This window comes from Phyllobates terribilis, unplaced genomic scaffold (assembly GCF_046119375.1).
Source record: "Phyllobates terribilis strain yellow unplaced genomic scaffold, ASM4611937v1 Scaffold_8__6_contigs__length_399053987, whole genome shotgun sequence".
In the NCBI taxonomy this organism is placed as follows: Eukaryota; Metazoa; Chordata; class Amphibia; order Anura; family Dendrobatidae; genus Phyllobates; species Phyllobates terribilis.
This window is the reverse complement of record NW_027362768.1, coordinates 376,836,180-376,851,395: the sequence shown is the minus strand read 5'-3', so window position 1 is coordinate 376,851,395 and position 15,216 is coordinate 376,836,180. Positions and strand designations below refer to the sequence as shown.

Here is a 15,216-nt window from a genome sequence, read left to right as displayed (position 1 = left end):
TGTCCTCAGGGACCCTCACCGATTGACAGAACAGGGCACTTTTATCCCCATAAATCCAAAATGGAGCCGCCATCGGGCATGTGCACTGCCGCTCCTTTCATATGGGGATAATACCACCCTGTTCTGCTGATCACTACAGGTCCCAGCGGTCAGTCACCTCTCCGGTGGTTAGGTGATGACTTATCCTCACTGGATATCTCCTTTAAGTCTTTATGAAACATGTGCCCTTTCTGCCCGGAATCCTCCTTGACAGAAGGCATCAGAAACACTTTGTACACATTGGCCAAACAGAGCAAGGCCCTGGGAGCCTATAAACTCGCCCGACACGTGTATGAGAGACTCCAAGGTCTCCGAATTCCCAGCAAATTCCAGGAGTCTATTGAGCTGGGAATTCTCACTATCCGCTCCAAACCATTCCATGACAGTGAGGTAAGTGTGTGACTAAGGGGTCTATGGCGGGAGGATACGCCAAATTATATCCCCCAACAGAGGGCCAAGATGTATTCAATGTATGGACCAACAGGCACATTCATTGCCTGTTGACTCCAGTTGGAATAAAAATGCATACAGTGCGGTTTACGTTTTTTTCATAAGTCTACTGTATAGAAAAGCGCACATAGTAAAAGATACAGTCATGGCCAAAAGTGTTGGCACCTTTGAAATTGTTCCAGAAAATGAAGTATTTCTCCCAGAAGATTATTGCAATTACACGTTTTGTTATACACAGGTTTATTTCCTTTGTGTGTATTGGAACAGCACAAAAAAGCAGAGCAAAAAGGCAAATTGTACATAATTTCACACTAAAAAACACAAATGGGCCGGACAAAAGTGTTGCCAGCTTTCTAAAAGTGTGGGTAGACAGCTTTGTTTCCAACTTGTGACTTTCGTTCACACTCACCTGTGGCAAGTAGCAGGTGTGGGCAATATGAAAATCACAGCTGAAACCGGATAAAAAGGGGAGAAGTTGACTCCATCTTTGCATTGTGTGTCTGTATGTGCCACACTTAAGCATGGAGAACAGAAAGAGGAGAAGAGAACTGTCTGAGGACATGAGAACCAAAATTGTTGAAAAATATCACCAATCTCAAGGTTACAAGTCCATCTCCAGAGATCTTGATGCTCCTTTCTCCACGGTGCCCAACATAATCAAGAAGTTTACAACCCATGGCACTGTAGGTAATCTCCCTGGACGTGGACTGCAGAGAAAAATTGATGAAAGGATAGTCTGGATGGTGGATAAGCTGCCCCAATCAAGGTACAAAGAAATTCCAGCTGTCCTGCAGTTCAGGGTGCATCAGTGTGATTTATCTGTCCACTTGTGAATGAAATGAAATGCTATAGTAGGAGGATCCCACTGCTGACACAGAGACATAAAAAAGCTAGACTGCAGTTTACCAAAATGTACGCGAGAAAACTAAAATCCTTCTGGGAAAGCGTCTTGTGGACAGATGAGACAAGATAGAGCTTTTTTATAAAGCACATCATTCTACGGTTTACTGAAAATGGAATGAGGCTTACAAAGACAAGAACACAATACCTACAGTCAGATATGGTGGAGGGTCAGAGATGTTTTGGGGTTGTTTTGCTACCTCTGGCAGTGGGTGCTTTGACTGTGTACAAGGCATCATGAAGTCTGAAGATTACCAGAGGATTGTGGGTGGCAATGTAGTGCCCAGTGTCAATAAGCTGGGTTTGTGTCCTAGGTTATGGGTCTTCCAGCAGGACAATGACCCCAAACATACTTCAAGAAGCTTCCAGAAATGGTTGGAAACAAAGTGCTGGAGAGTTCGGAAGTGGCAGCAATGAGACCAGATCTAAATCCCATTGATCACCTGTGGAGAGATCTTACAATTGCTGTTGGGAGAAGATGATCATAAGAGAGTATGAGTATTAAATGTTACACAGAGGTTTGGATTGTGATCTGTGTACATGTGTCTGCAGCCGAGTCCTGGCAGATTGTGTGGTCTCTGCATTACACTGCGGCCATTGATCTCAGTAAGTGCCAGGGTTGCCTCCACCTTGGTGAAGCGCTCATATAACATTGGGCACGGTCACACAGCGGGCTATGGGCCACAGACATGTAATGTGAGCCGGAGATTGTAAAGGAAGTTCCCTACATCTCGGCATCTGTAGGGGATGTATCGGGATAGTGGGATTTATCGCTCTGCCCGTCATTGTTGATGGCTCTGGTGCATCCTCGGGGCCATGTTCCTGGACTATTTCCAGGGCTATAAGCCCAAATATGCCGCACTATGAATACTCGGCATCTGATTTTGGTATTATTATTTTTTTTTATGAAACCGGTGACATTTCGCACATGCTTCAGATTAGGAGGTCGTGTAGATCTCAGCAGATCATGGACGCAGCAGATCTGATTGCAGAAATCTATACACCCTCCGCAGAAGTGACCCCAGTAAGATGGAGGGGAGGTTCAGAGGTGGAAACTTCTGCACCGAATCTGTCAGGTGTGAATGTGTACCTGATGAGACTCCTCTGGTGTAACCGTCCCCTTAATTATCTCAGAGCGGTGAGATAAATCGTCTCCGGCAGATCCGTCCACTTCCCGGGCTTTATTGTGTTGGACGGCTTGTTTAATGCTCACATAAACATCTGTCATCTGCGCTCCGCGTCCCAGAATATACTGCCGGCATTCTGGAGCTCACCTAGAATAAATCATTATGTAATGAGGCCGCGGCGGGGAGGGGGTTAATGTCCGTGTCGGAGCGCACATCTGTTTCCACTAAGCGTTCCCAGTTGCCAGAGAATTACACAGAAGATTTTTGAGGTCACACAGGACGGCGGAGCGTCAGCAGAGCGGCCGGGACGCGGAGCAAAGCTGCGCTCAAGGTCCCGGCTGTGGCGTCATTTCATTCCACCCATGTATCTGATTTATACGGGGATTTCTGCTCCACGATGTCAGGCGGCCGCCAGGACCACGTCCAGTGGTGCAAAGCAAGGTGTACTGGGGTAGGAGGCAACTCTGTGATTACAGAACTACTACTCCCATCAGCCAGCACCATATGGATCTCACAAGGTGACAAGGATGAGTAAGACGCCCCTGGGGTCTGATTTCCATCGACTTTATTGATCCGCAGCAAGTGCTGAACCATTGATCCAAAACTGCAGCTCTGCGAATCACACTTCCCAGTCAGCTGACTTTGGCCAATAGACGATCATACACCAGTGCGTCCCATCATGGACCAGTTTATGATCTGCAACATTCTGTTTTTTAGGGGCGAATTTAAGTTATTAGGGGCGAAGTAAATGTGCAGTCGTCTCCGGGAGATAATGTTCTTATAAGTTTTCTGGCGAGATTTCCAATACCCGCATCGATATCTGTAGTAAGCAGAGCGTCACTGCCGTTACACCGAGCGGATTGTGCAGGTGTCGCACACAACCGTGCTCTGCCTCCTCTGACAGGGGTGGCCGCACTCAATCACTGCCACCGCGCTCTGCCTCCTCCGGCAGGGGTGGCCGCACTCAATCACTGCCGCCGCACTCTGCCTCCCCCGGCAGGGGTGGCCACACTCAATCACTGCCACCGCGCTCTGCCTCCTCCGGCAGGGGTGGCCGCACTCAATCACTGCCGCTGCACTCTGCCTCCCCCGGCAGGGGTAGCCACACTCAATCACTGCCGCCGCACTCTGCCTCCCCTGGCAGGGGTGGCCACACTCAATCACTGCCACCGCGCTCTGCCTCCTCCAGCAGGGGTGGCCGCACTCAATCACTGCCGCCGCACTCTGCCTCCCCCGGCAGGGGTAGCCGCACTCGATCACTGCCACCGCGCTTTGCCTCCTCTGGCAAGGGTGGCCGCACTTGATCACTGCCTCCGCGCTCTGCCTCCTCCGGGATGGGTGGCCGCACTCGATCACTGCCGCCACGCTCTGCCTCCTCCGGCAAGGGTGGCCGCACTCAATCACTGCCGCCGCACTCTGCCTCCCCCGGCAGGGGTGGCCGCACTCGATCACTGCCACCGCACTCTGCCTCCTCCGGGATGGGTGGCCGCACTCGATCACTGACACTGCACTCTGCCTCCTTTTGGCAGGGGTGGCCGCACTCGATCACTGCCACCGCGCTCTGCCTCCTCCGGGATGGGTGGCCGCACTCGATCACTGCCACCGCACTCTGCCTCCTCCGGGATGGGTGGCCGCACTCGATCACTGCCACCGCGCTCTGCCTCCTCCGGGATGGGTGGCCGCACTCTATCACTGACACTGCGCTCTGTCTCTTTCGGCAGGGGTGGCCGCACTCGATCACTGCCACCGCGCTCTGCCTCCTCCGGGATGGGTGGCCGCACTCTATCACTGCCACCGCGCTCTGCCTCCTCCAGGATGGGTGGCTGCACTCGATCACTGCCACCACGCTCTGCCTCCTCCAGGATGGGTGGCCGCACTCGATCACTGCCACTGCGCTCTGCCTCCTCCGGGATGGGTGGCCGCACTCTATCACTGCCACCGCGCTCTGCCTCCTCTGGGATGGGTGGCCGCACTCTATCACTGTCACCGCGCTCTGCCTCCTCCGGGATGGGTGGCCGCACTCTATCACTGCCACCGCGCTCTGCCTCCTCCGGGATGGGTGGCCGCACTCGATCACTGCCACCGCGCTCTGCCTCCTCCGGGATGGGTGGCCGCACTCGATCACTGCCACCGCGCTCTGCCTCCTCCGGGATGGGTGGCCGCACTCGATCACTGCCACCGCACTCTGCCTCCTCCGGGATGGGTGGCCGCACTCGATCACTGCCACCGCGCTCTGCCTCCTCCGGATGGGTGGCCGCACTCGATCACTGACACTGCGCTCTGTCTCTTTCGGCAGGGGTGGCCGCACTCGATCACTGCCACCGCGCTCTGCCTCCTCCGGGATGGGTGGCCGCACTCTATCACTGCCACCGCGCTCTGCCTCCTCCGGGATGGGTGGCTGCACTCGATCACTGCCACCACGCTCTGCCTCCTCCAGGATGGGTGGCCGCAGTCGATCACTGCCACTGCGCTCTGCCTCCTCCGGGATGGGTGGCCGCACTCGATCACTGCCACCGCGCTCTGCCTCCTCCGGGATGGGTGGCCGCACTCTATCACTGTCACCGTGCTCTGCCTCCTCCGGGATGGGTGGCCGCACTCTATCACTGTCACCGCGCTCTGCCTCCTCCGGGATGGGTGGCCGCACTCGATCACTGCCACCGCGCTCTGCCTCCTCCGGGATGGGTGGCCGCACTCGATCACTGCCACCGCGCTCTGCCTCCTCCGGGATGGGTGGCTGCACTCGATCACTGCCACCGCGCTCTGCCTCCTCCGGGATGGGTGGCCGCACTCGATCACTGACACTGCGCTCTGTCTCTTTCGGCAGGGGTGGCCGCACTCGATCACTGCCACCGCGCTCTGCCTCCTCCGGGATGGGTGGCCGCACTCGATCACTGACACTGCGCTCTGTCTCTTTCGGCAGGGGTGGCCGCACTCGATCACTGCCACCGCGCTCTGCCTCCTCCGGGATGGGTGGCCGCACTCTATCACTGACACTGCGCTCTGTCTCTTTCGGCAGGGGTGGCCGCACTCGATCACTGCCACTGCGCTCTGCCTCCTCCGGGATGGGTGGCCGCACTCTATCACTGACACTACGCTCTGTCTCTTTCGGCAGGGGTGGCCGCACTCGATCACTGCCACTGCGCTCTGCCTCCTCCAGGATGGGTGGCCGCACTCGATCACTGCCACCGCGCTCTGCCTCCTCCGGGATGGGTGGCTGCACTCGATCACTGACACTGCGCTCTGTCTCCTTCGGCAGGGGTGGCCGCTCGCGCTCACTTCTCACGTCTTCTTCCCGCAGGAGCTCGTCCCCATGTGCTACAGATGCTCAACCAACAATCCTTTCCTCAACAACCTGGGGAACGTCTGCATCAACTGCAGACAGCAATTCGTCTTCTCTGCATCGTCCTATGGTGAGTTGTGCTGGAGAGGAGGGAAGGACAATGGCGGCTGAATCACTGCAGGCACCAGGGGGCGATGTACTGTACGCAATGTGGGAGAAGTATCGCTCCACCTCATCATCACTGAACTCCGGTGTCTCATTCAGTCTCATTGCCCCCCCGGTGTGTAACACCCGGCCCCTGCCCCTCCCTGGCTATAACACCGGACCCCGGCCCCTCCCTGGCTATAACACCCGGCCCCTCCCTGGCTATAACACCCGGCCCCTCCCTGGCTATAACACCTGGCCCCTCCCTGGCTATAACACCCGGCCCCTCCCTGGCTATAACACCCGGCCCCTCCCTGGCTATAACACCCGGCCCCTCCCTGGCTATAACACCCGGCCCCTCCCTGGCTATAACACCCGGCCCCTCCCTGGCTATAACACCCGGCCCCTCCCTGGGTATAGGTGGATAATGCTCTGGGCTGTTATGAGGGGGCTGTTGCGGCCCCTCAGCTCCAGTGATGGGAAATGATTATTATTATTTATTATTAGAGCGCCATTTATTCCATGGCGCTTTACATGTGAAGGGGTATACATACAAGAACAATTAGAATAATCTTGGACACAATGTGACGGCGACTGGTCCAGGAGGAGCGAGGACCCTGCCCGCGAGGGCTCACAATCTACATCTTATATAACACAGATTGTGAGCTCGTACTCCCCCCAACACCAGGGTCTGACCCCACAAATGATCTTCTGGGTGAATGAGGAAAAATTCCCACAGACGCCTCCAAAATCTTGTAGAAATCCCAGAAGAGCGAGAGCCGTTGTATCTGCAGAGGACGACTCCATATTAATGTCTATGAAAGGTCCGAAAACCTCCTGCAGGCGGAGGTGGAGGGGGCACATACTTTTCTCCATATACTGGATGTATATATCAGTGCCTGGTGATGGGCTCCGGGGAGGTGTATACATGTATACTCGCAGTGTGGGTGGCCACCGTCTCCATGTTGCTTTCTTGATCATTAATGTTCCTGATCTATAAGGAAACCTCGCGCCTTATTGTCCCTTCCCCCTAATATCCGGCTGCAGTCAGGACGGCCCCACAAGACGTATACAAACGTATCTACAAACATGCCGAGCAAACCACCTCCATATGGAGGAGACACGCACAGAACATCCGCCCTGTATACCACATCTTGTAATCGTTACGAATATATATATATACATATATAAAGTGTCACAGCAGAGGCACGCGGAGAAGTGCGGAGCCTGATTTATTACTGTTCTGCAGCCGTCAGCTGCTGTTTATACATCGGCAGCGCAGGAGCTCACAATCTAATAACACAGTGCAAACCACCTTCATGAGAAATCCATCATCCTGCAAAAGTAACGCTCCTCTACATCCAGTCATGGCCGCTTACCACCCACCAAAGGCTCAATGTCAGGGAAAAGAAGCTTATCATTTACCTCTGTATACAAGGGGGCTCCCTCTAGTGGTGGCTGCAGACAGGATCTTATCATGTATCTCTGTATACAGGGAGCTCCCCCTCGTGGTGGCTGCAGACAGGATCTTATGTATCTCTGTATACAGGGAGCTCCCTCTAGTGGTGGCTGCAGACAGGATCTTATCATGTATCTCTGTATACAGGGAGCTCCCCCTTGTGGTGGCTGCAGACAGGATCTTATGTATCTCTGTATACATGGAGCTCCTCCTAGTGGTGGCTGCAGACAGGATCTTATCATGTATCTCTGTATACAGGGAGCTCCCCCTATTGGTGGCTGCAGACAGAATCTTATCATGTATCTCTGTATACAGGGAGCTCCCCCTAGTGGTGGCTGCAGACAGAATCTTATCATGTATCTCTGTATACAGGGAGCTCCCCCTAGTGGTGGCTGCAGACAGGATCTTATCATGTATCTCTGTATACAGGGAGCTCCCCCTAGTGGTGGCTGCAGACAGGATCTTATCATGTATCTCTGTATACAGGGAGCTCCCCCTAGTGGTGACTGCAGACAGAATCTTATCATGTATCTCTGTATACAGAGAGCTCCCCCTAGTGGTGGCTGCAGACAGGATCTTATCATGTATCTCTGTATACAGGGAGCTCCCCCTAGTGGTAACTGCAGACAGAATCTTATCATGTATCTCTGTATACAGGGAGCTCCCCCTAGTGGTGACTGCAGACAGAATCTTATCATGTATCTGTGTATACAGGGAGCTCCCCCTAGTGGTGACTGCAGACAGAATCTTATCATGTATCTCTGTATACAGGGAGCTCCCCCTAGTGGAGGCTGCAGACAGAATCTTATCATGTATCTCTGTATACAGGGAGCTCCTCCTAGTGGTGGCTGCAGACAGAATCTTATCATGTATCTCTGTATACAGGGAGCTCCCCCTAGTGGTGACTGCAGACAGGATCTTATCATGTATCTCTGTATACAGGGAGCTCCTCCTAGTGGTCACTGCAGACAGGATCTTATCATGTATCTCTATATACAGGGAGCTCCCCCTAGTGGTGGCTGCAGTCAGGATCTTATCATGTATCTCTGTATACAGGGAGCTCCTCCTAGTGGTGGCTGCAGACAGAATCTTATCCTGTATCTCTGTATACAGGGAGCTCCCCCTAGTGGTGGCTGCAGACAGAATCTTATCATGTATCCCTGTATACAGGGAGCTCCCCCTAGTGGTGGCTGCAGACAGAATCTTATCATGTATCTCTGTATACAGGGAGCTCCCCCTAGTGGTGGCTTCAGACGGAGTTTTATCAACAACTTTGACTGTCTGTAGCAGAGAGTTTGGAGTTGAGTATCATGAGAGAGGTGCAGAAGGATAGAGTATGGACCAGCTCTCTAATGTGGCTTGCAAGCTAAGAGTCCATTTTATTCCTCATGTCCCCTCTGACATTTTAGGACGCACAGGAGAAAGGACTGCAGCGTATTAAATGTCGCATTGAAGCGCCCGCACAGCAGTAATTACAGGACAGTGGGTTAATCCTTCTCTAATCCGCACATCAGGGTTTAGCAGTCGTTAAGTGATACGTCTGTCATTTAGAGCTATGTATAGTCCGGCTGCCATAGGATCTCACCAGGCAGAGCCCAGACTGACCTCTGTGGGTGCAGAGACCCAAACTCATCGCCCAGGACCCAATGTGTTCAGTCCAGCACTGGTTCTGTAGTAATGCTCGTCAGTAAAGTATACAGGTATGCTGCCCGACTGCTCCTCTGCAGCGCTCATCTCTAATCTCCGCATATAGCAGCAGGTATATGATCCCATCACCTCGTCTGCAGCGCTCATCCCCCATATTCACACCCAGCAGAGGGTATACGGTCCTGTCTCCTCTGCAGCGCTCATCCCCCATATTCACACCCAGCAGAGGGTATACGGTCCTGCCTCCTCTGCAGCGCTCATCCCCCATATTCACACCCAGCAGCAGGTATACAGGTATATGGTCCTGTCTCCTCTGCAGCGCTCATCCCCCATATTCACACCCAGCAGCGGGTATACGGGTATACGGTCCTGTCTCCTCTGCAGCGCTCATTCCCCATATTCACAACCAGCAGCGGGTATACAGGTATACAGTCCTGTCTCCTCTGCAGCGCTCATTCCCCATATTCACACCCAGCAGCAGGTATACAGGTATATGGTCCTGTCTCCTCTGCAGCGCTCATCCACCATATTCACACCCAGCAGCAGGTATACGGGTATATGGTCCTGTCTCCTCTGCAGCACTCATCCACCATATTCACACCCAGCAGCGGGTATACAGGTATACAGTCCTGTCTCCTCTGCAGCGCTCATGCACTATATTCACACCCAGCAGCAGGTATACGGGTATATGGTTCTGGCTCCTCTGCAGCTCTCATCCCCCATATTCACGCCCAACAGTGGGTATACAGGTATACAGTCCTGTCTCCTCTGCAGAGCTCATTCCCCATATTCACACCCAGCAGCAGGTATACGGGTATATGGTCCTGTCTCCTCTGCAGCGCTCATCCCCCATATTCACACCCAGCAGCAGGTATACGGGTATATGGTCCTGTCTCCTCTGCAGCGCTCGTCCCCCATATTCACACCCAGCAGCAGGTATACGGGTATATGGTCCTGTCTCCTCTGCAGCGCTCATCCCCCATATTCACACCCAGCAACGGGTATACGGTCCTGTCTCCTCTGCAGCGCTCATCCACCATATTCACACCCAGCAGCAGGTATACGGGTATATGGTTCTGTCTCCTCTGCAGCGCTCATTCCCCATATTCACACCCAGCCGCAGGTATACGGGTATACGGTCCTGTCTCTGCAGCGCTCATCCCCCATATTCACACCCAGCAGCGGGTATACAGGTATACAGTCCTGTCTCCTCTGCAGCGCTCATCCCCCATATTCATACTCAGCAGCGGGTATACGGATATACCGTCCTGTCTCCTCTGCAGCGCTCGTCCCCCATATTCACACCCAGCAGCGGGTATACAGGTATACGGTCCTGTCTCCTCTGCAGCGCTCATCCCCCATATTCACACCCAGCAGCAGGTATACGGGTTTATGGTTCTGTCTCCTCTGCAGCGCTCATCCCCAATATTTACACCCAGCAGCGGGTATACGGTCCTGTCTCCTCTGCAGCGCTCATCCCCCATATTCACACCCAGCAGCGGGTATACAGGTATAGAGTCCTGTCTCCTCTGCAGCACTCATCCCCCATATTCATACTCAGCAGCGGGTATACGAGTATACGGTCCTGTCTCCTCTGCAGCGCTCATCCCCCATATTCACACCCAGCAGCAGGTATACAGGTATACAGTCCTATCTCCTCTGCAGCGCTCATCCCCCATATTCATACTCAGCAGCGGGTATACGGTCCTGTCTCCTCTGCAGCGCTCATCCCCCATATTCACACCCAGCAGCGGGTATACAGGTATACAGTCCTGTCTCCTCTGCAGCGCTCATCCCCCATATTCACACCCAGCAGCAGGTATACGGGTATACGGTCCTGTCTCCTCTGCAGCGCTCATCCCCCATATTCACACCCAGCAGCGGGTATACGGTCCTGTCTCCCCTGCAGCACTCATCCCCCATATTCACACCCAGCAGCGTGTATACAGGTATACGGTCCTGTCTCCTCTGCAGCGCTCATCCCCCATATTCACACACAGCAGTGGGTATACTGGTATACGGTCCTGTCTCCTCTGCAGCGCTCATCCCCCATATTCACACCCAGCAGTGGGTATACTGGTATACGGTCCTGTCTCCTCTGCAGCACTCATCCCCCATATTCACACCCAGCAGCGGGTATACAGGTATAGAGTCCTGTCTCCTCTGCAGCGCTCATCCCCCATATTCACACCCAGCAGCGGGTATACAGGTATACGGTCCTGTCTCCTCTGCAGCCCTCATCCCCCATATTCACACCCAGCAGCGGGTATACAGGTATACGGTCCTGTCTCCTCTGCAGCACTCATCCCCCATATTCACACCCAGCAGCGGGTATACAGGTATAGAGTCCTGTCTCCTCTGCAGCGCTCATCCCCCATATTCACACCCAGCAGCGGGTATACGAGTATATGGTCCTGTCTCCTGAAGCTGATTTGTGCTTTAGCCATGAAGTCTGACTATAATGGACATTTCAGGTTTTTCTGTCCAGTTTTACCCTGATTTTTAATGAACGATCTGCAGTTTCTCTCTGCTGTTACAATCGCAGCTTTTTCTCTGGTTGCAGAAGTGCTGCCTCTGGTGGAGTTTTACCTGGAAGATGGGATCTCGGATGAAGAGGCCACGTCCCTGATCGACCTGGAGGCTCCCAGGAGTAACGCCAGTAAGGACAGGTGGCAGGAGCTGTCCTCGGCCGGTATCCTCGGGCGCTGTGCACATACCGCAGCATTCATGGGTTTTATATTGTGGTGTAACATTGTAGAAAACTACAGAAAATCTCTATTGTGCTGATATGAGAAAAACTCGTTCACCCGCTGAATCTATAGACCAGCAGCCTATAGAGAAAGCCAGGACTGCAGAGGAACCTCCTCGGTCCACTCTGCGGGAGATCGCTGCAACCAATCAGTAGGCGCTGATTGGCTGCAGCAGTTATGTGACCTCTCCCACCAGAAGAGGAAGCGAGGAGACCTGTGGGGGACGCGGGCTCCTTCTTGAAAACAAAACAAAACGCCAGTATACTACCCCTTTAAGGAGAGGTCCTGCGGTGCGTGTAGGCTCTCGGGCCGCGTATATAGTGACCGCGCATCCGCTATTACCTTAACCCGCAACTATAGATGCGCAGACGCTGCGGCTGGATGAAGATGAGACCATGGTGGACGACGACCCGTTCACTGCAAAGCTAAGCTTTGAGGTGAGTTATATGTGACCCTGAGGAGCGTGAGCAGTAACCACCCCCACATTCCCTAAATCTTCTGTAAACCCCACCCCCCCATAACAATCCCCATAGATATGCACATCTGGTTTCCGCAGCTTCTGGGGGGAGGCCTCTCCAGCTGTGATATTATCCCTCCTGAACACTATTCGAGGTCCGCAGCATCTGGGGGAAGCACTCCACCTGTGATATTGTCCCCCCTGAACACTATTTGGGGTCCCCAGCATCTGGGGGAGGCACTGTACCTGTGATATTGTCCCTCCTGAACACTATTCGGGGTCCGCAGCATCTGGGGGAGGCACTCCACCTATGATATTGTCCCTCCTGTACATTATTCAGGGTCCGCAACGTCAGGGGGAAAGGTGGTCCAGCTGTGATAATGTCCCTCCTGTACAATATTCGGGGTCCGCAGCGTCTGGGGGAGAGGTGGTCCAGCTGTGATATTGTCCCTCCTGTACATTATTCGGGGTCTGCAGATTCTGGGGGGGGGCGCTCCAGCTGTGATATCTTCCCTTCTGTACATTATGCGGGGTCCGTGCAGCATGGCCGTCTCCCTCCACACGGTGGAGATGTGGTTGACGTTCTTCTCTCCCTACAATTGTAGCAGGGCGGCTCTGAGTTCGTCCCTGTGATTGTGAACTGCTCGGTCCTGAGGTCCATGAGCCGGCGGGACGTGATGGTGAAACGTTGGCCAAAGCCCCTGAAGTGGCAGTACTACCGCTCCCTGCTGCCCGACGTCTCCATCACCATGTGTCAGTCCTGTTTCCAGGTAGGAGCCGCCATCTATATGCTGCATCCCCTCGTGTATCCTATTAACAAGGGGGAATCGGGAGGTTGTGCCCCACGGGCCGGTGCAGAGCAGAGGCTTCCCTGCCTCAGGGTCTTGTTCTTGAGACTGTAGGTCCGCACACATCACCTCCTCGGTTGCTTCACGCACATCCCGTCCTCAGTCGCTCCGCGCACTTCACCTCCTCAGTCGCTCCGCTCACGTCACCTCCCCAGTCTCTCCGCGCACGTCACCTCCCCAGTCTCTCCGCGCACGTCACCTCCCCAGTCTCTCCGCGCACGTCACCTCCCCAGTCTCTCCGCGCACGTCACCTCCCCAGTCTCTCCGCGCACGTCACCTCCCCAGTCACTCCGTGCACGTCACCTCCCCAGTCACTCCGCGCACCTCACCTCCTCAGTCACTCCGCGCACGTCACCTCCCCAGTCACTCCATGCACGTTCCATCCTCAGTCGCTCCGCGCACTTCACCCCCTCAGTCACTCCCTGCATGTCCCGTCCTCGGTCGCTCCGCCCTCCTCCCATCCTCGGTTGCGCCGCGCTCCATTCCCGTCCTCGGTCGCTCTGCGCTCCTCCCGTCCTCGGTCGCTCCGCGCTCCTCCCGTCCTCAGTCACGTTTCTCGTCTTGTAGATGTTTCACACAGAAGATTACGAGCTCCTCGTCCTCCAGCACAACTGCTGCCCGTACTGCCGGAAACCCAGCGAGGAAGCCGGACCGTGACGGGACCCCGATCACCAGCACGGGCCAGACCCGACTAGAACCAGCCATCACCGACCAGCAGGGACCAGAACGGACCAGCAGGGACCAATATGTTTATTATTATTTTTTTATATAAATTATTAAATCATTTGTACAAACTCTTCTATCGATTCCAGTGCGAATGATAAAACGTTAGATACACGGCTCAGCAGTATCACACAGAATAGGATTAGATACACGGCTCAGCAGAGAGTATCACACAGGATAGGATTAGATACACGGCTCAGCAGTATCACACAGGATAGGATTAGATACACGGCTCAGCAGACAGTATCACACAGGATAGGATTAGATACACGGTTCAGCAGACAGTATCACACAGGATAGGATTAGATACACAGCTCAGCTGACAGTATCACACAGGATAGGATTAGATACACGGCTCAGCAGTCAGTATCACACAGGATAGGATTAGATACACAGCTCAGCTGACAGTATCACACAGGATAGGATTAGATACACGGCTCAGCAGTCAGTATCACACAGGATAGGATTAGATACACGGCTCAGCAGTCAGTATCACACTGGATAGGATTAGATACACGGCTCAGCAGTCAGTATCACACTGGATAGGATTAGATACACGGCTCAGTAGACAGTATCACACAGGAGAGGATCAGATACACGGCTCAGCAGACAGTATCACACAGGATAGGATTACATACACGGCTCAGCAGACAGTATCACACAGGATAGGATTAGACACACGGCTCAGCAGACAGTATCACACAGGAGAGGATTAGACACACGGCTCAGCAGACAGTATCACACAGGAGAGGATTAGATACACGGCTCAGCAGACAGTATCACACAGGATAGGATTAGATACACGGCTCAGCAGACAGTATCACACAGGATAGGATTAGACACACGGCTCAGCAGACAGTATCACACAGGATAGGATTAGACACACGGCTCAGCAGACAGTATCACACAGGAGAGGATTAGATACACGGCTCAGCAGACAGTATCACACAGGATAGGATTAGATACACGGCTCAGCAGACAGTATCACACAGGAGAGGATTAGATACACGGCTCAGCAGACAGTATCACACAGGATAGGATTACATACACGGCTCAGCAGACAGTATCACACAGGATAGGATTACATACACGGCTCAGCAGACAGTATCACACATGATAGGATTAGACACACGGCTCAGCAGACAGTATCACACAGGAGAGGATTAGATACACGGCTCAGCAGACAGTATCACACAGGGTAGGATTAGATACACAGCTCAGCAGACAGTATCACACAGGATAGGATTAGATACACGGCTCAGCAGACAGTATCTCACAGGACAGGATTAGATACACGGCTCAGCAGACAGTATCACACAGGATAGGATTAGATACATGGCTCAGCAGACAGTATCACACAGGATAGGATTAGATACACGGCTCAGCAGACAG

The 15,216-nt window shown here is 53.7% G+C and overlaps 1 protein-coding gene across 1 annotated transcript in view; it reads left to right on the top strand.

The window, feature by feature from the left end:
• Nucleotides 1-13,895, top strand: part of IFT122 (intraflagellar transport 122) — a 101,934-nt gene extending 88,039 nt beyond the window's left edge. Inside the window, exons 24-29 of the mRNA XM_073645004.1 lie at nucleotides 264-429; nucleotides 5,815-5,926; nucleotides 11,610-11,738; nucleotides 12,157-12,233; nucleotides 12,859-13,023; nucleotides 13,669-13,895. Of these exons, the coding sequence (XP_073501105.1) occupies nucleotides 264-429; nucleotides 5,815-5,926; nucleotides 11,610-11,738; nucleotides 12,157-12,233; nucleotides 12,859-13,023; nucleotides 13,669-13,758 (739 nt within the window). The 3' untranslated portion in view covers nucleotides 13,759-13,895. The remainder of the gene's footprint in view (nucleotides 1-263; nucleotides 430-5,814; nucleotides 5,927-11,609; nucleotides 11,739-12,156; nucleotides 12,234-12,858; nucleotides 13,024-13,668) is intronic.
• The last annotated feature ends 1,321 nt before the right edge of the window (nucleotides 13,896-15,216 follow it).